The sequence below is a fragment of the Oncorhynchus mykiss genome, chromosome 3, assembly GCF_013265735.2.
Source record: "Oncorhynchus mykiss isolate Arlee chromosome 3, USDA_OmykA_1.1, whole genome shotgun sequence".
Lineage (NCBI taxonomy): Eukaryota > Metazoa > Chordata > Actinopteri > Salmoniformes > Salmonidae > Oncorhynchus > Oncorhynchus mykiss.
This window is the reverse complement of record NC_048567.1, coordinates 45,900,283-45,921,483: the sequence shown is the minus strand read 5'-3', so window position 1 is coordinate 45,921,483 and position 21,201 is coordinate 45,900,283. Positions and strand designations below refer to the sequence as shown.

At 41.0% G+C, this 21,201-nt stretch overlaps 1 protein-coding gene across 1 annotated transcript in view; it reads right to left on the bottom strand.

Moving 5' to 3' along the window:
- Nucleotides 1-17,819, bottom strand: part of LOC110520033 (protein Wnt-10a-like) — a 29,358-nt gene extending 11,539 nt beyond the window's left edge. The window contains exons 1-3 of the mRNA XM_021597002.2: nucleotides 16,634-17,819; nucleotides 14,968-15,233; nucleotides 11,667-12,040 (exon numbers count right to left, since the gene is read on the bottom strand). Coding sequence (XP_021452677.1) covers nucleotides 11,667-12,040; nucleotides 14,968-15,233; nucleotides 16,634-16,902 — 909 coding nt within the window. The 5' untranslated portion in view covers nucleotides 16,903-17,819. The remainder of the gene's footprint in view (nucleotides 1-11,666; nucleotides 12,041-14,967; nucleotides 15,234-16,633) is intronic.
- Between the last annotated feature and the right edge of the window lie 3,382 nt (nucleotides 17,820-21,201).

Genomic DNA, 21,201 nt, shown 5'->3' with positions numbered 1-21,201 from the left:
ATAGTAGTAGTAATTGTTGTTGCAATAGTGTAGAAGGAGTAGGAGCAGTAGTAGTAGTTGTTGTTGTAATAGTGTAGAAGGAGTAGTAGTAGTAGTAGTAGTAGTAGTAGTATGAGCAGTAGTAGTAGTAGAAGTAGTAATAGTTGTTATTGTTGTAATAGTGTAGAAGGAGTAGGAGTAGGAAAAATAGTAGTATTAGTAGTAGAGTTAGATGTAGTAGTAGTAATAGTATTAGTAGTAGCAGTAATTGTAGTAGTATTAGTAGTAGTAGTAGTAGTAGTAGTAGTAGTAGTAGTAGTAGTAGAAGCTGTAGTAGTAGTAAACGTTTTTATTGTTGTAATAGTGTAAAAGGAGTTGGAGTAGGAGTATTAGTAGTAGTAGAAGTATTAGTAGTTGTACGTGTAGTAGTATAGTGTATAAGGAGTCGTAGTAGTAGTAGTAGTAGTAGTAGTAGTAGTAGTAGTATTCGTTGTTATTGTTGTTGTTGTAATAGTGTAGAAGGAGTAGTAGTAGGAGTAGTAGCAGTAGTAGTAGTCACAGTAGTTGTTATAATAGTGTAGTAGGAATAGTAGTAGTAGTAGTAGTAGTAGTAGTTGTTGTTGTTGTTGTTGTTATTGTTGTTGTTGTAATAGTGTAGAAGGAGTAGTAGTAGGAGTAGGAGCAGTAGTAGTAGTCATAGTAGTAGTAGTTGTTGTAATAGTGTAGTAGGAGTAGTAGTAGTAGTAGTAGTAGTAGGTGTTGTTGTTGTAATAGTGTAGTAGGAGGAGTAGGAGTAGTAGTAGTAGTAGTAGTAGTAGTAGTAGTTGTTGTTGTTGTAATAGTGTAGAAGGAGTAGTAGTAGTTGCAGTATCAGTAGTAGTAGTGGTAGTAGTAGTAGTTGTTGTAATAGTGTATACGGAGTAATAGTAGTAGTAGTAGTAGTAGTAGTTGTTTTTGTTGTAATGGTGTAGAAGGAGTTGTAGTAGTAGTAGTATTAGTAGTAGTAGTAGTAGCAGTAGTAGTAGTCGTAGTAGTTGTTGTAATAGTGTAGTAGGAGGAGTAGGAGTAGAAGGAGTAGTAGTAGTAGTTGTTGTTGTTGTAATAGTGTAGAAGGAGTAGTAGTAGTTGTTGTTGTTTTTGTTGTATTGGTGTAGAAGGAGTTGTAGCAGTAGTATTAGTAGTAGTAGTAGGAGGAGTAGTAGCAGTAGTAGTAGTCGTAGTAGTAGTAGTTGTTGTAATAGTGTCGTAGGAGTTGTAGTAGTAGTAGTAGTAGTAGTAGTATTAGTATTAGTAGTAGTAGTAGTAGTAGTAGTAGTAGTAGTAGTAGTTGTTGTTGTTGTTGGAATAGTGTAGAAGAGTAGGAGTAGTAGTAGTAGTAGTAGTAGTAGTTGTTGTTGTAATAGTGTAGTAGTAGTAGTAGTAGTGGTAGTAGTCGTAGTAGTAGTAGTTGTTGTAATAGTGTAGAAGGAGTAGTAGTAATAGTTGTAGTAGTTGTTTTTGTTGTAATGGTGTAGAAGGGGTAGTGGTAGTAGTAGTAGTAGTAGTAGTTGTTGTAATATTGTAGAAGGAGTAGTAGTAGTAGTAGTAGTGGTAGTTTTAGTTGTAGTAGCAGTAGTAGCTGCTGTTGTAATAGCAGAGTCGGAGGAGTAGAAGTAGGAGTAGTAGTAGTAGTAGTAGTGGTAGTAGTATTAGTATTAATAGTAGTAGTAGCAGTAGTAGTAGTTGTTGTTGTAATAGTGTAGTAGTAGTAGTAGTAGTAGTAGTAGTAGTAGCAGTAGTAGTAGAAGTAGTAGTGGTAGTAGTTGTTGTAATAGTGTAGAAGGAGTAGTAGTAGTATCAGAAGTAGTAGTAGTTGTGGTTGTTGTTGTAATAGTGTAGTAGGAGTAGGATGAGTCGTAGTAGTAGTAGTATTAGTAGTAGTAGTAGTAGCAGTAGTAGTAGTAGTAGTAGTAGTAGTAGTAGTGGTAGTAGTAGCAGTAGTAGTAGTAGTAGTAGTAGTAGTACCGGTTTTCCCCATTAAGCAGCGAGTCGGAGTCAGAGGCCGAGCCTTCTCGTCTCTACTCCTCCCGTTACGGGGTCTGAGACGCCGAAGCTTCCCACCATTAGCTCTGACAAATTGAAAATTCTAGTCATTGGCGACTCCATTACCCGCAGTATTAGACTTAAAACAAATCATCCAGCAATCATACACTGTTTACCAGGGGGCAGGGCTACCGACGTTAAGGCTAATCTGAAGATGGTGCTGGCTAAAACTAAAACTGGCGAGTGTAGAGAGTATAGAGATATTGTTATCCACGTCGGCACCAACGATGTTAGGATGAAACAGTCAGAGATCACCAAGCGCAACATAGCTTCAGCGTGTAAATCAGCTAGAAAGATGTGTCGGCATCGAGTAATTGTCTCTGGCCCCCTCCCAGTTAGGGGGAGTGATGAGCTCTACAGCAGAGTCTCACAACTCAATCGCTGGTTTAAAACTGTTTTCTGCCCCTCCCAAAAGATAGAATTTGTAGATAATTGGCCCTCTTTCTGGGACTCACCCACAAACAGGACCAAGCCTGACCTGCTGAGGAGTGACGGACTCCATCCTACCTGGAGGGGTGCTCTCATCTTATCTACCAACATAGACAGGGCTCTAACTCCTCTAGCTCCACAATGAAATAGGGTGCAGGCCAGGCAGCAGGCTGTTAGCCAGCCTGCCAGCATAGTGGAGTCTGCTAGCACAGTCAGTGTAGTCAGCTCAGCTATCCCCATTGTGCCTCGACCTAGGTTGGGCAAAACTAAACATGGCGGTGTTCGCCTTAGCAATCTCACTAGGATAAAGACCTCCTCCATTCCTGTCATTATTGAAAGAGATCATGATACCTCACATCTCAAAATAGGGCTACTTAATGTTAGATCCCTTACTTCAAAGGCAATTATAGTCAATGAACTAATCACTGATCATAATCTTGATGTGATTGACCTGACTGAAACATGGCTTAAGCCTGATGAATTTACTGTGTTAAATGAGGCCTCACCTCCTGGCTACACTAGTGACCATATCCCATATTTCAATTTACAAAAAAAAAATGACGTTTTCGTCTTTTGAGCTTCTAGTCATGAAATCTATGCAGCCTACTCAATCACTTGTTATAGCTACTGTTTACAGGCCTCCTGGGCCATATACAGCGTTCCTCATTGAGTTCCCTGAATTCCTATCGGACCTTGTAGTCATAGCAGATAATATTATAATCTTTGGTGACTTTAATATTCACATGGAAAAGTCCACAGACCCACTCCAAAAGGCTTTCGGAGCCATCATCGACTCAGTGGGTTTTGTCCAACATGTCTCTGGACCCACTCACTGTCACAGTCATACTCTGGACCTAGTTTTGTCCCATGGAATAAATGTTGTGGATCTTAATGTATTTCCTCATAATCCTGGACTATCGGACCACCATTTTATTAAGTTTGCAATTGCAACAAATAATCTGCTCAGACCCCAACCAAGGAACATCAAAAGTCGTGCTATAAATTCACAAACACAAAGATTCCTTGATGTCCTTCCAGATTCCCTCTGTCTACCCAAGGACGCCAGAGGACAAAAATCAGTTAACCACCTAACTGAGGAACTCAATTTAACCTTGCGCAATACCCTAGATGCAGTTGCACCCCTAAAAACTAAAAACATTTCTCATAAGAAACTAGCTCCCTGGTACACAGAAAATACCCGAGCTCTGAAGCAAGCTTCCAGAAAATTGGAACGGAAATGGCGCCACACCAAACTGGAAGTCTTCCGACTAGCTTGGAAAGACAGTACCGTGCAGTACCGAAGAGCCCTTACTGCTGCTCGATCATCCTATTTTTCTAACTTAATTGAGGAAAATAAGAACAATCTGAAATTCCTTTTTGATACGGTCGCAAAGCTAACTAAAAAGCAGCATTCCCCAAGAAAGGATGGCTTTCACTTCAGCAGTGATAAATTCATGAACTTCTTTGAGGAAAAGATCATGATTATTAGAAAGCAAATTACGGACTCCTCTTTAAAGCTGCGTATTCCTTCAAAGCTCAGTTGTCCTGAGTCTGCACAACTCTGCCAGGACCTAGGATCAAGAGAGACGCTCAAGTGTTTTAGTACTATATCTCTTGACACAATGATGAAAAAAATCATGGCCTCTAAACCCTCAAGCTGCATACTGGACCCTATTCCAACTAAACTACTGAAAGAGCTGCTTCCTGTGCTTGGCCCTCCTATGTTGAACATAATAAACGGCTCTCTATCCACCGGATGTGTACCAAACTCACTAAAAGTGGCAGTAATAAAGCCTCTCTTGAAAAAGCCAAACCTTGACCCAGAAAATATTTAAAAAACTATCGACCTATATCGAATCTTCCATTCCTCTCAAAAAATGTAGAAAAGGCTGTTGCGCAGAAACTCACTGCCTTCCTGAAGACAAACAATGTATACGAAATGCTTCAGTCTGGTTTTAGACCCCATCATAGCACTGAGACTGCACTTGTGAAGGTGGTAAATTACCTTTTAATGGCATCAGACCGAGGCTCTGCATCTGTCCTCGTGCTCCTAGACCTTAGTGCTGCGTTTGATCCATTCTTTTGGAGAGATTGGAAACCCAAATTGGTTTACACGGACAAGTTCTGGCCTGGTTTAGATCTTATCTTTCAGAAAGATATCAGTTTGTATCTGTGAATGGTTTGTCCTCTGACAAGTCAACTGTAAATTTCGGTGTTCCTCAAGGTTCCGTTTTAGGACCACTATTGTTTTCACTATATATTTTACCTCTTGGGGATGTCATTCGAAAACATAATGTTAACTTTCACTGCTATGCGGATGACACACAGCTGTACATTTCAATGAAACATGGTGAAGCCCCAAAATTGCCCTCGCTAGAAGCATGTGTTTCAGACACAAGGAAGTGGAAGGCTGCAAACTTTCTACTTTTAAACTCGGACAAAACAGAGATGCTTGTTCTAGGTCCCAAGAAACAAAGAGATCTTCTGTTGAATCTGACAATTAATTTTAATGGTTGTACAGTCGTCTCAAATAAAACTGTGAAGGACCTTGGCGTTACTCTGGACCCTGATCTCTCTTTTGAAGAACATATCAAGACCATTTCAAGGACAGCTTTTTTCCATCTACGTAACATTGCAAAAATCAGAAACTTTCTGTCCAAAAATGATGCAGAAAAATTAACCCATGCTTTTGTCACTTCTAGGTTACACTGCAATGCTCTACTTTCCGGCTACCCGGATAAAACACTAAATAAACTTCAGTTATTGCTAAATACGGCTGCTATAATCCTGACTAGAACCCCAAAATTTGATCATATTACTCCAGTGCTAGCCTCCCTACACTGGCTTCTTGTCAAGGCAAGGGCTGATTTCAAGGTTTTACTGCTAACCTACAAAGCATTACATGGGCTTGCTCCTACCTATCTCTCTGATTTGGTCCTGCCGTACATACCTACACGTACGCTACGGTCACAAAACGCAGGCCTCCTAATTGTCCCTAGAATTTCTAAGCAAACAGCTGGAGGCAGGGCTTTCTCCTATAGAGCTCCATTTTTATGGAACGGTCTGCCTACCCATGTAAGAGACGCAAACTCGGTCTCAACCTTTAAGTCTTTACTGAAGACTCATCTCTTCAGTGGGTCATATGATTGAGTGTAGTCTGGCCCAGGAGTGGGAAGGTGAACGGAAAGGCTCTGGAGCAACGAACCACCCTTGCTGTCTCTGCCTGGCCGGTTCCCCTCTTTCCACTGGGATTCTCTGCCTCTAACCCTATTACGGGGACTCTGGAGTTACTGGCTTACTGGGGCTCTTTCATACCGCCCCTGGGAGGGGTGCGTCACCAGAGTGGGTTGAGTCACTGATGTGATCTTCCTGTCTGGGTTGGCGCCCCCCCCCCCTTGGGTTGTGCCGTGGCGGAGATATTTGTGGGCTATACTCGGCCTTGTCTCAGGATGGTAAGTTGGTGGTTGAAGATATCCCTCTAGTGGTGTGGGGGCTGTGCTTTGGCAAAGTGGGTGGGGTTATATCCTTCCTGTTTGGCCCTGTCCGGGGGATGTCCTCGGATGGGGCCACAGTGTCTCCTGACCCCTCCTGTCTCAGCCTCCAGTATTTATGCTGCAGTAGTTTATGTGTCGGGGGGCTAGGATCAGTTTGTTATATCTGGAGTACTTCTCCTGTCCTATTCGGTGTCCTGTGTGAATTTAAGTGTGCTCTCTCTAATTCTCTCTTTCTCTCTTTCTTTCTCTCTCTCGGAGGACCTGTGCCCTAGGACCATGCCTCAGGACTACCTGACATGATGACTCCTTGCTGTCCCAAGTCCACCTGGCCGTGCTGCTGCTCCAGTTTCAACTGTTCCGCCTTATTATTATTGGACCATGCTGGTCATTTATGAACATTTGAATATCTTGGCCATGTCTGTTATAATCTCCACCCGGCACAGCCAGAGTAGGACTGGCCACCCCACATAGCCTGGTTCCTCCGAGAGAGAGAAAGTGTCTCCTGACCCCTCCTGTCTCAGCCTCCAGTATTTATGCTGCAGTAGTTTATGTGTCGGGGGGCTAGGATCAGTTTGTTATATCTGGAGTACTTCTCCTGTCCTATTCGGTGTCCTGTGTGAATTTAAGTGTGCTCTCTCTAATTCTCTCTTTCTCTCTTTCTTTCTCTCTCTCGGAGGACCTGTGCCCTAGGACCATGCCTCAGGACTACCTGACATGATGACTCCTTGCTGTCCCAAGTCCACCTGGCCGTGCTGCTGCTCCAGTTTCAACTGTTCCGCCTTATTATTATTGGACCATGCTGGTCATTTATGAACATTTGAATATCTTGGCCATGTCTGTTATAATCTCCACCCGGCACAGCCAGATGAGGACTGGCCACCCCACATAGCCTGGTTCCTCTCTAGGTTTCTTCCTAGGTTTTGGCCTTTCTAGGGAGTTTTTCCTAGCCACCGTGCTTCTACACCTGCATTGCTTGCCATTTGGGGTTTTAGGCTGGGTTTCTGTACAGCACTTTGAGATATCAGCTGATGTACGAAGGGCTATATAAATACATTTGATTTGATTTGATTAGTAGTAGTAGTAGTATCAGTAGTTGTAGTAGTAGTAGTAGTTGTAGCAGTAGTAGTAGTTGTTGTTGTAATAGTGTAGTAGGAGGAGTTGGAGGAGTAGTAGTAGTAGTAGTAGTAGTAGTAGTAGTAGTAGTAGTGGTAGTATTATTATTATTAGTAGTAGGCGTAGTATTAGTAGTAGGCGTAGTAGTAGTTGTTGTAATAGAGGAGTAGGAGTAGGGGGAGTAGTAGTGGTATTATTATTAGTAGTAGTAGTTGCTGTTGTTGTAATAGTATAGTAGGAGGAGTAGGAGTAGGAGGAGTAGTAGCAGTAGTAGTAGTAGTGGTAGTAGTAGTAGTAGTAGTAGTAGTAGTTGTGGTAGTATTAGTAGTAGTCGTAGTAGTAGTAGTAGTAGTTGTAATAGTGTAGAAGGAGGAGTAGGAGTAGGAGTGGTAGTAATTGTTGTATATGATCATTTCTATTATAAACTCTGTAATGCATGGGCACTTTCTCTTCTTTGTTTCTTTCATAAAACATACTTAACTAACCCATAACCCAATCCCCTGATACTGCTACTTCCTGTCATCTCTGGAGCAACACAAATCTGACACAAATCATCCACTTAGTCCAACACCAGAGCAATAATACCATTGTCAACCCCAAGCGTCTGTTCATGAAATCAACTACATTGTCTGGGAAAATCCCCATGGAACACCAAACTTATATTATTCGATTGATCACATATGGTATCATAACATCAATCAAAGAAAACTAGCGTTAAGTATAACCAATTTTTTGAAGGAAACTGTTCGCATTCCAGACCAATGCTATATGGCCATCATATGGCAATCATAACTTCGTCATTAGCCACATGCTACACAGGGAAAGCCCATAGTAGAACGTTTGATTAAATAGAGCATTCATAAATTGCAAGATCCAAGTCACTTGAACAAGTGTTATGGCATAGACATCCACAACAAGAATAAGGGGGCACCTTGCTTTGAAACGTAAGAATGACCGGAAAATGTACGTATGCATGAAGGTGAGGTGTGGTGATGACACTGAATTTGCCAATAAATGTCAGCTATGATATTTATTTCATATCAATCAACCTATACTACATCTATACTACTACATATCTTCAAAACCATACTACGACGATGAGCACTTTCGAACACAATACGCAGCTGCGTCCTTGGGTGTTATTGTAACAGCCAGCTTACAAACATTACTAAGAATACAGTGGGATTGGAGGCCTGACTCAAAGAGACCACACTCGCAAGGCAATTGCATCATGTGGAGAAAATCAGTGAGTCATCTGTATTGATAGGTTAACTACTGACTTCTGGGCCAATAAAATCAGACACTGTGTCTCAAAATGACGGGACCGTTAGGATTCAAGTCATAATCATCTCATTCTTTACCTGCTTTCATTGGTTAATGTGTCTTGGCAGGGCGGCCCAGCCCCTAAAGTGACTCTTATCAACAGTATGCAAGGTTTCCTCTGTGTTGTCTTAGGAAAGCTGCATTATCTCACCAACCCCCACTCTGTCACACCTCTGGGAAGCAGCGGTTCTGTTGTCCTGACATTCGGTAGGTCTGACGTCTGGTTGGACGTTAACTGAACAGTGATGCTATTAGTCCACAACTCAGATTTTGAAGTCAGATGCTTATAAAAGGGTCTTAGCTTTCCTTTCTTTGTTCTTGACCTGCACCCGGTGAGATACACTCTCTCTTTCTCTCTCCACCTCTGGGACTCTTGGGGCATGACCTTTCAGGCTGACTTCTCTCTCTCTCTCTCTCTCCCTCTCTGATCATGCCTAGAATAATGTCTTGTAATGCTTGTTAATGCTTTGCAACTTAAGCTAATGCCATCATTCATTTTTACAATGTAATTACATCTATTTGCCTTTGATAGACAATTCTTATTGTTTTCTTGATGCTTTATTCCTGTAACTAAACTATAGTCTTTTGCATATTGCTGAATAGTCTTGATGGAGTCAGATTAACAATGGGCTTTGTTAACATACAAAGTGCATAGTCTTATCACGGGTCGCATGTGAAGTACAGTTGAAGTTGGAAGTTTACATACACTTAGCTTGGAGTCATTAAAACTTGTTTTTCAACCTCTCCAAAAAATGTCTTGTTAACGATCTATAGTTTTTGGCAAGTCTGTTAGGACATCTACTTTATGCATGACACAAGTAATTTTTCCAACAATTGTTTGCAGACAGATTATTTATCGTATAATTCACTGTATCACAATTCCAGTGGGTCAGAAGTTTACATACACTAAGTTGATTGTGGCTTTTAGCAGCTTGGAAAATTCCAGAAAATGACGTCATGGCTTTAGAAGCTTCTGATAGGCTAGTTGACATCATTTGAGTCAATTGGAGGTGTACCTGTTGATGTATTTCAAGGCATACCTTCAAACTCTGTGCCTCTTTGCTTGACATCATGGAAAAATCGAAAGAAATCAGCCAAAATTTTAGACCTCCGCAAGTCTGGTTCATCCTTGGGAGCAATTTCAAAATGCCTAAAGGTACCACGTTCATCTGTACAAACAATAGTACGCCAATATAAACACCACGGGATCACACAGCCTTCATACCACTCAGGAAGGAGACGCGTTCTGTCTCCCAGAGATGAAAGTTATTTGGTGTGAAAAGTGCAAATCAATCCCAGAACAACAGCAAAGAACCGTGTGAAGATGCTGGAAGAAACAGGTACAAAAGTATCTATATCAACATAACCTGAAAGGCCGCTCAGCAAGGAAGAAGCCACTGCTCAAAAACCGCCATAAAGAAAGCCAAACTATGGGTTGCAACTGCACATGGGGACAAAGATCATAATTTTTTGAGAAATGTCTTCTGGTCTGATGAAACAAAAATATAATTGTTTGGCCATAATGACCATCATTATGTTTGGAGGAAAAAGGGGGATGCTTGCAAGCCGAAGAACACCATCCCAACCATGAAGCACGGTGGTGGCAGCATCATGTTGTGGGGGTGCTTTGCTGCAGGAGGGACTGGTGCACTTCACAAAATAGATGGCGTCATGAAGCTGGAAAATTATGTGGATATATTGAAGCAACATATCAAGACATTAGTCAGGAAGTTAAAGCTTGGTCGCAATTGGGTTTTCCAAATGGACAATGACCTCAAGCATACTTCCAAAGTTGTGGCAAAATGGCTTAAGGACAACAAAGTCAAGGTATTGGAGTGGCCATCACGATGCCCTGACCTCAACCCTGTACACAATTTGTGGGCAGACCTGAAAAAGTGTGTGTAAGCAAGGAGGCCTACATACCTGACTCAGTAACACCAGCTCTGTCAGGAGAAATAGGCAAAAATTCACCCAACTTATTGTGGGAAGCTTGTGGAAGGCTACCCAAAACATTTGACCCAAATTAAACAATTTAAAGGCAATGCTACCAAATTCTAATTGAGTTTATGTAAACTTCTGACCCACTGGGAATGTGATTAAAGAAATCAAATCTGACATAAATCATTCTCTCTATTATTATTCTGACATTTCACATTGTTAAAATAAAGTGGGGATCCTAACTGACTTAAGACAGGGAATTTTTACGAGGACTAAATGTCAGGAATTGTGAAAAACTGAGTTTAACTGTATTTGGCTAAGGTGTACATATATGTAAACTTCCGACTTCAACTGTATATATAAAATGCATATACCGTAAGTTCTGGACTATGAAGCGCACCTGAATTAAACCGCACCCACTGAATAAAAAATAAATAATGTATTTTGTACATAAATAAGCCGCACATGTCTATAAGCCGCAGGTGCCTACCGGTACATTGAAACAAATGAACTTTACACAGCCTTTAAACGAAACACGGCTTGTAACAAAAATAAATAGGCTTTTAAACGAAACACGGCTTGTAACAAAAATAAATAGGCTTTAATGAAACACGGCTTGTAACAAAAAAATTAAAAATGGCAGTAAACAGTAGCCTACCAAGAAAGTCATCTCCTCCTGTGCACTGAAACCACTGAAGTCATCTCCTTCGGTGTCAGAGTTGAATAGCCTCAGAATTGCTTCATCCGATGTTGGATCGCTGCCCTCTTCAACACGCAGCAGTCCAGCCTTTCGAAACCCGTTGATGATAGTGGATTTTTTGACAATGCTCCACGCTGTCAGCAGCTCTATTTCCTTTTCCAACAGCCAGATCGATCGCCTTCAACTTGAAAGCTGCATCATATGCATTTCTCCGTGTCTTTGCCATGATGAGGGTGACAAAATGACTACCGTAATCAGAATGATGGGAAGTTTGAGCGCGCTCGATTTACGTCACATTATGTGACGGTACTCAGTTTTTTGGCGGCATGAATCTTGTGAAAGTGGGACAAATCCATAAATTAGCCGCGTCAATGTATAAACCGCGAGGTTCACAGCGTGGGAAAAAAGTAGCGGCTTATAGCCCGGAAATTACGGTATATCAAATACTACCCCAATACATCTTTTCCATTCAAAACTCCTCAATGATTTAAGAATACGTCCCAAATGACAATCTATTTCCTATAAAGTGCACTACTTTTTACCATAGCAACCCTACCACCCACCACCCCTAAACAGCCCTCGTCAGTAGCTGAAACGCCTCCTCTCACCTGCCTGCCAACTCTGTTGTTGTGGAGCCTCATCCTGGCATGGATGTCCTTGTATGTCTCGCGCGAGTCCAGGAAGTCCCTGGAGAACTTCTCCCCAAAGTCCACGTCCGGGCTGCAGCCTCCCCACTCCCAGGAGTCCTGAGGCCCGGGCAGGTCTGCAGGGAAGTGCTCCATGACTCCGTGCACCATGCCCTTCCCCCGGTGGATGGCCTCCAGCTGCAACCGGTTCAGTTTGATGCGGAAAGCCTCCTCATCGCCTCTCCGCTTCTCGTCGCAGCCGCACGCCTTCAGCTTCCCCATGGAGCAGGCATTGGACACGGCGTGGACCACGCCCGCTGCCGCGATGGCGTATGCAAAGGCGCTCTCTCGGAAACCTACAAGAGATGAAGAGAAAGAAAAGATTAACAATAGAGATACTATCCTGTTATAGTCCTTTTGATTCCTACTGCACATACAGTACAGCGCAGTAGATGACTATCTGTGGAGCTATACAGAAGTCCAATGAGCCCTGATGGGTTTTTGAGATACACTGCAGTACCAGTATAAACCCCCACCCTACCTCACAGCACAACAGAGGCAGAAACATCTGGGACAACAGCAATTAAACCCAAACACTTGCATGTCTCCAGGCCCAGGGGCTGAGAGTGAACAAACCCCCACCATCCTTTCAACATAAGGATCTGACAGTGATCATTAACAGGGCTGGAAGTGGCCGGTGGTGGTGCAGCAGATGTGAGCTCCGTATTGTTAATCCCCTTTAAAGCTCTCCCTTTATTGAGCTCTCCAGCATGTTTACAATTAACCTGGCTACTGTCGGAAACCATTTGATCTGCCTGCCAAATCACACACAGCAGCCGCACGGCGTCTCAGCCCTAATCAGGCCAGTATGGGCTGCTCTGTCATGCCATGCATGTTATGGGTGACGCAGCAAGGCGGAACAAAAAGTAATAGCAGAAAGTTACCAGTACTAAGGGTTTAAAAATTACGTTTTTTTCCCAGAAATCCTAGGTTTGAGGATTTCGGATTTCCTGCTTATTGCGTTCTGATTCCGGGAATCTTCCAACGGGGATTTCTGGAAAACCTGGAAAGGTTGGGAAAGTTACCAGAATTTTGCAGCACTTAACAGCACATGCTGTAAGTAGGCCCACATAAACACATATTATTCTACACATCTCTGACAGAAGGTTCACGTGTGTAAAGGCGATTTTGAGGACCTTACTCGTGTTGTTCGTGCAGAATCCTAACATTGTTACAGCAACTTAATGCGCCTAGAGTTTCTCTGTCCAGTACTGCCCATTCCAAGGGTTACCGGGTAACATACAGAGCATATTCCCTACAGGTGTCTGTCTATACTGTACTCTCCTTAGTGGTGATCAGAGCTAATAGCCTGTAACCATGACTCCCCGAGTTCCTGTAAAACCAGCCCTTCTCAGAATCACTTACAGAAGAGGGGAAAGAAGTGTTATAAAATAAACATGTTTAGAACATACTCAAGACTTTAAAGGGGAGATCTGCAGTTGCTACATCCATTTTTAGGCTTATAAATGAATGATAATGTACTAATTGATTCTTGAATATGACTTATCAATGCCTCATGAGCTTAGTTCAACTGCCGGAGTTGTAAATAAACACTATATTAAAACATGGTTAAAACTGTAATTGTGATAGCATGAATGGTAAGTCCTTGCATCTGTAGCCCTGCCTATGAATTTGAGAGTGATTGCATTTCTCCAGCTCCATCCCTCAGCTTTCTACTGAAACGGGAGGGGAGTACGATTTGGGATTGATTCAACTGCTTTCAGTTTGAGGGGAAAATGATATTACTACAAACAGTCCCAATTTGTCACTATTGTAGAGATGCTCGGTGTTAATTATCCTGTGTTACTTCAACTTGTGATATTTGTAACAAATGATCTTCTTACTTTTTGATGACAAAAAGCAGACATGATCAAGAAAGAATTAGATTGGTCATATTTGTATAATTTAAAAACTCCCAATTGTAACTGTTATTGTTAAATATCTATAGGTAAAACAGTATCAATTAGAAATTACATTTGGAGTCCAAAAAAAAGTGCCGAAGTTTGAACAAGTCCTAAACTGGCCATGACCCCAGTTCAATGCATATTGGGGCTTGTAAAGAAAGCCTTAAAGAAAAGCATCCCAAGTGTATAGAGGATAGATAAGATATAGTCGATGATGTTCCATTGATCATCCCCTATTCACTCACTCATACACACGCACGTACACACGCACACACACACACAGTCGTTTTTCCGCCTCTCCAACTCCCCATGATTCCATGGGGGACGGAGGACCGCACTTAGATGCAGCCCAGAGACACAGACATGAAAACGCTGTTTTAGATTTCCTCCCTAGCAGACTGAGGCGAGAGACCTGGAACAAATCAATCTAACAAATAATTTAAAGTGAGAGGCACGCCCGGCTGAACTGATGGCTGAGGAAGTGAGAAAATGAATGAAAGATTAAAGAAAACTGTCACTTTGTGTTACAGAAACCAACTAAACAGGTTTATGTATTACCACTGAGAGTTGGGAAAGTGCTGTGAGCCAATTCACAGCACTTGCACTGGCAGAGAGTAAAAGCATTAGCCGGGCCCCGAGAAGGCTCACTTTATGTGTCTCACTGGCTTTTTAGCCTAGTTTTAATTCAGACTAACGTAGAAATATGGCCCCATAAAGTATGCCAGAATAAATCAACAAGCAGATACATGTTTGAGGTAAAGCGGATATGTTTCTTGTAGTAAAATTAGATATCCAAACAAACAATTGGATAGGGCATGCATAATATGCTGCATTCGCAAAATCCACTCATAAAAGCTTCTAAACTAAAACTTGCATTAGCTTTAATAGCGTCATACCTGTCGTTTCGCTACTGTCGTTTCGCTACTACTGACGTAGTACAAGAAAATATATTTCATATAATGCAACCATGTAACGAAATATTCATTCACAGTATGCATTTCTTAGCGGATGAATCAACTCATTTGAAAACGTTTGTTTTTGCCTCAGGCAAAACATACCCATCCATAACCAAACGCCAGAGATCTAACAACAAACGCTGTGTGTAAAGTGAATGAGTAAAAAGGGGACGTGTGGGATAGGTCACAAATGGTATCCTATTCCCTTCATAGGGTAATACGTTTTACAAGTAAGGGCACTGTAGGGAATAGTGCACTATAGGGAATAGGGTGTCATTTGGGATGCAGGTGTGGGAATCAGACGCACCATTTTTTTAAACTCAGGAGGGGTCCCTACCCCTTACTGTCTGTTAGGTGACTCACCTCGTTTGAAAACCACACTATCGTATGGGATCTTGTTCCTGGTCTCCAGGCTGGAGCAGTTCCACCTGTGTCCTCTGAACTGGTGCTGGCACTCATGGATGGCGATCTGGATGCCTTGGATGGCCGAGGCGGTGACGTCGGGGTTTCTCATGCACACCTCCAGTTGTCTGTGGTTCAGTCCAGGCAGGGTCAAGCACACGGTGTTAGCATTGAGAATGGGGTCGATATTGGGGATCTTCAGCCCAAGAATCTTGTTGGAATCTACCCTGGAACACAGAAGGTTTGATGTTAAGGTGTGTCTGTACTGTAGCACATGATTGATACTTCTGTGGCATGTAAATCATTTGTAACAACTGTCATTTACATGACAGGAGTCGGGTGTTTTACAGTATTACACTTCTGAGAGTTTATGGTTGTAAATTGTTTCTGACAGTATTGACTCATGAAGTAGTCGAAGGTCGAAAAGTGGCGCGTTGTACATTGAGGAAATGAAAAATTCAGTTTTAATGATTTTATTGTTATGCATTTTAAATTATATTGCCTGTTGCACACACACACACGCGCACACACATGTGCACACACACACACACACACACACACACACACACACACACACACACACACACACACACACACACACACACACACACACATGGGGGCGCGAGCACACACACCAGTCAATTTCATGAAGTTCATTACATAAATATCCATTTGTGCAACCATTCATATTGGCAGAGTTGTTACTGTAATGCCAGGACTGATCAAAGAAACATGTTTCTGAAATGTCATTGATAAAATAACAGATTGCATTTCTACAACTCATTGTGCCATGTCTCAAAGCACTCTGTGACATCAAACCTTAAGTCCCGCAGTCTGATATGGAATGAAGGGGCATGTCACCAGAGAGGATGGACACCATGTTAACAGGAATGGAAAATAGACACTCAGTTCAAACGTGGTGGGATAACTTTTTAGAGTCATTGAAAAATCCTAAGAGCAAATTCACATCACTTTGATTCTGAGTAGAAAAGTACTTGGGAACATTTATGTAAATCATGAAAGAAATGTAGTCTGTCTGTGATACAGCATCCTCATCAGTAAAACAGTTACGCAGAAGTAAACATTTGATATCCCTTTAAATCAACTTTGGGTTATTACAATAGCCTAAGCAGGATACCTACACTGACCCTCCTAAAAATCTCCAAGTGCATTACATTATCATATGACAGTCAAGTTAGTCACCACGTCAATAATATGATACGTATTATTCAGTTATGACAAACTCATATAATGCTAAATGAACATGATTTGTGAAATTAAAGTTATTCTGAGTTATTTATTGTACAGTACTTAATTGCACAATATGATTTGTGAACAAGAGCAATGCCTACAATGAACCTATAGTGATTGTGCCAACATAGACTAGAGTAGAGTGTAAACTGTAGCTAGGTGCTGCAAAATGTAAATAAAATCACAGCCGAAAATAATGTAGCAACTGTAGGTTGTATTGTGGTGCAAACTTTAGATAAACTCGGCAACATTCATTATTTCATTAACTTGTGAGTATCGAAGATGAATGACTACACCAGCAAAAGTAAAATACGACTATTCAAAGAAATCTTCAGGTAAAAATATTTAAGTAAGCAAATGAAACTTCTTAACTCACCTTTGATTGAACATAGTGATTGCAATCACAAGACATATTAGGCGGCAGAGCGAGAAATCCATTGTGTCGCTTGTTTTTGACAAAAGATAAGAAATGACATAGAGCGGTGTATAACAAGTTATATGTCCCTCTAATATCTGTCCACTCCAGAGTTCCGGGGGACGCGCTTTGAGGATGACAGGTCTTGAGCTCAAGTATGGATCTGATTTGAGAACTGATACAAGACTGACAAAGTGCTGGACGTACTTAACGACTGCAGGACAAGTCATTCAAAGAACGACACTAGTTTGACTGCACTATCTGTCAACTTATTGAATGAAGATAATAAGTTGGAAGAGAGACGACTAAACACTCTTGCATGCTATCGCACATCTGCACAATTGTACGACAGCTCCGCCAAGATATTTGCATTGGAATACATCCGAAAGTCGTGGGTGTACTAACAGCGCGCTATCTGGAGTCTCGTTGACTTGTGATGATTTGATTACACTGATAGCATTTCTAAACTACACCACTTAGCACTTTGCCAGCCCACCTCTACGTCACCCAGAGTAACTAATAGCGGCAGAGGAGGACAACCCACCGACTGGGCACACACTGGTTGAATCAATGTTGTTTCCACATCATTTTAACACAATGATGTTGAACCAACGTGGAATAGATGTTGAATGTATGTCTGTGCCCAGTAGGCACTGGGCATACACTGGTTGAATCAACGTTGTTTCAACTTAATTTGTTAATGTATTGTGACATGGAAAATACATTGGATTTGCAAAACGTCATGCATTTAAAATGTTGTTTTGAGGGTGAAAATTCAACCACAGGGTTATGTCACCAGGGTAACCAATTTTCAACATGTTGTTTTGAGGGTAAATTTGAAACAATGTCCGATCTGGAACATTATATCCACTATCAGAAGAAAAAAAACAATAGGCTGGGCAGCACCTCCTACTGGAGAGTTGATCTAAGAACTTATAAGTCTTACATCAATTATTATTTTTAGGCCTATATTCATGGATTTTCACTGAGAAATGTGCTAGCTAATGACAGACAACATTGCCATCTGTCTTGAAGCACATTTGACAACATGATGATAACAGCAAAGTTGTTTCCTGCTAAATATGTGCCTACTTCAGCGACGTCGTTGTAGTCCCTGAGGTCCTATAATGTCATTTAGAGAACACAGCCATTAGCCCACGTTCTACTTTTGAGCATCATATGTGCTTCAGGAGTCTAACATTGGCAACTATGCGACCAAGTGATGGGGGTGCAACCCATGAATAGCATTTGCGAAGTCATCAACCGCTATTGCTTCAATTCAACTCAGGGTTCAACTAAAAATAGACAAAACATATAGGCCAAGGATTTCAAGCTTTGGTTGATTTCAAATGTAATCTTCAAGTGAACAATGAATGTGTTGGATTCACGTCTCCATCGCAGCTAAAAAAAAATCTAAGTTAAAGAATAGGACTAAATCAAATCAAACTTGATTAAAAGTGCATTTAAAAGTTTGATTTCGTTCGATTTGGTCCTATTCTTTCACTTTTGGTCGAGATGGAGACGTGAGTTGAACGTCTCGATTGTTCATTTGTAGACAAACTGGATATTAAATTGTGAGTTGTGTCAAAATCTAAAGTTGTTCAAAGCCATGTGATATTACTCATCTTGGGCTTTTAATAGAGTGGAATTTTTTATATATATAAATAACAACATTTAGCCACCAGTGTATTCTGGCAATGTGAAGTCACAACATGAGTTCATATGGTCTGAACTAGGGGGGCTCAATAAGACTGGGGGTAGTTATACTCTATTGCAAAGGTATCCCACTATCTTCTTCATACTGCTGCAGTCAACCACCACTGTGAGCCATTACAACTGAGTCACTATTCTGCTATATTACTCATATATTGCTTTCCTCAGGTCAGATTCATTACAGTGGACACATTTCCTCTCTGAGAATGAATAGCAAGATGTTGCAAGCTCAAGAAAAACAAAAATATACTGCTTCCATCTGGTGAGCTGGGGTTTTCTGCCAAGCAGAACTGCTGTCAGGATTCTAACACACGGAGCCTAATTGTTTCCCATTGTTCACTGGGTAATACATTTCCTGTTCAATTAAATGTATCATAAGTGACATGGGGGGGGGAAAAATGGTTTTGTCCTCATTCAGCCAAGTGTACTTCTAACTTACAAAATGAGTTGCTTTACTCAAATGACTCGAGGCAATCGGTTTCCTGAAATCGTCAGTGTCCTGTCCTGACACACTGCGTTCATATGGCAGGATAGGCCCTATATATTCACTCATTTGAATACTCCCCAATATTGTTTATTGCCAGTTCTAATGACACGTCCCACCTCTTCTGTCCACCCATCAGTGTCTTGATGTTACTGTGACTTTAGAAAGTATTTCACACCCCTTGACTTTCTCCACATTTTGTCGCGTTAAAGCCTGGATTTGAAATGGATTCAATTGAGATTTTGTGTCACTGATCGACACACAGTACCCCGTAATGTCAAAGTGGGATTTAGTTTAAAACATTTTCCACAGATGAATTGGGAATGAAAAGCTCAAATGTCTTGAGTTAATAAGTAATAACTGTCTTGAGTTAATAAGATAACTTGCTTCAACCCCTTTGTTATGGCAAGCCTAAATGAGTACAGGAGTAAACATTTTCATAACAAGTTACATAATAAGTAGCATGAACTCATAGTGGTTAACATGATTTTTGAATGACTATCCCATCTCTGTACCACGCACATACAATTATCTGTAAGGTGCCTCAGTCGAGAAGTGAATTTCAAACACAGATTCAACCACAAAGACCGGGAAGGTTTTCCAATGCCTCGTAAAGAAGGGCACCTATTGGTAGATGGGTAAAACTAAAAAAGCAGACAATAAATATCTCTTTGAAGATGGTGATAGGTAAACAGTGAGGATGGATCAACAACATTGTAGTTACTCCACAATACTAACCTAAATGACAGAGTGAAAGGAAGCATGCACAGAATATAAGGCACTAAAGTAATACTGCAACAAATGTGGCAAAGAAATTCACTTTTTGTCCTGAGTACAACACATTATGTTTGGGGCAAATCCAACACAACACATCTCTAAGTATCACTTTTCATATTTTCAAGCATGGTAGTGGCTGCATTATGTTTTGGGTATGCTTGTCATCAGCAAGGACTACAGAGTTTTTTAGGATAAAAAAAATGTAATAGAGCTAAGTGCAGGCAAAATCCTAGAGGAAATCCTGTTTCAGTCTGCTTTCCAACAGACACAGGGAGACAAATTCACCTTTCAGCAGGACAATAACCTGCAACAGAAGGCCAAATATACACTGGAAATGCTTACCAAGATGACATTGAATGTTCCTGAGTTGCCTAGTTACAGTTTTGACTTACAGTACCAGTCAAAAGTTTGGACACACCTACTCATTCAAGGATTTTTTTTAAAACGATTTTCTACATTGTAGAATAATAGTGAAGACATCTAGACTATTAAATAACACAAATGGAATAATTTAGTAGCCAAAAAAGTGTAAAACAAATTATTCAAAGTTGCCACTCTTTGCCTTGATGACAGATTTGCACACTCTTGGCATTCTCTCGAACAGCTTCATGAGGTAGTCACCTGGAAATGCATTTCATTTAACAGGTGTGCCTTGTTAAAAGTTAATATGTGGAATTTCTTTCCTTCTTAATGGTTATTTTTATTAGTATTTTTGTTGTTGTTGTATTTTTCATTTATATATATATACGCAACCGTTCAAACGTTTGGTGTCACGTAGAAATGTCCTTGTTTTTGAAAGAAAAGCAATTTTTTTGTCTATTAAAATAACAAAATTGATCAGAGATAGTGTTGACATTGTTAATGTTCTAAATGACTATTGCAGCTGGAAATGGCAGATTTTGTATGGAATATCTACATAGGCGTACGGAGGCCCATTATCAGCAACCATCACTCCTTTGTTCCAATGGCACGTTGTGTTAGCTAATCCAAGTTAATCATTTTAAAAGGCTAGTTGATCATTAGAACACCCTTTTCCAATTATGTTAGCACAGATGAAAACTGATGTTCTGATTAAAGAAGCAATACAACGATCCTTCCTTAGACTAGTTGAGTATCTGGAGCATCAGTATTTGTGGGTTCGATTACAGGCTCAAAATGGCCAGAAACAAAGACCTTTCTTCTGAAACAGTGCAAACTGTCTCTAACCAGAATAGAAAGAGGAGTGGGAGGCCCCGGTGCATAACTGAGCAAGAGGACAAGTACATTAGAGTGTCTAGTTAGAGGGGAGGGGGGGGGGGGTCTCCCATGAACTTTGAGTGGAAGGTTGTACTGCATTGTTGCTTAGATAGCAGAAAGGATGCTATGGTAACTCTCACTATCGAATGTCTCTTTTCTCAAAATCATCTCCCTCCCCGTCTGAAAATTGGCCGATGTGAAAAAAGAAACATATTAGAATTGAATAACTTATTAGAATTGAATTGAATTGAATAGCTTCAACCCCAACCCTAACCCTTATTATGGTAATAGATTTACATTATGTTTGCACTACATGTAC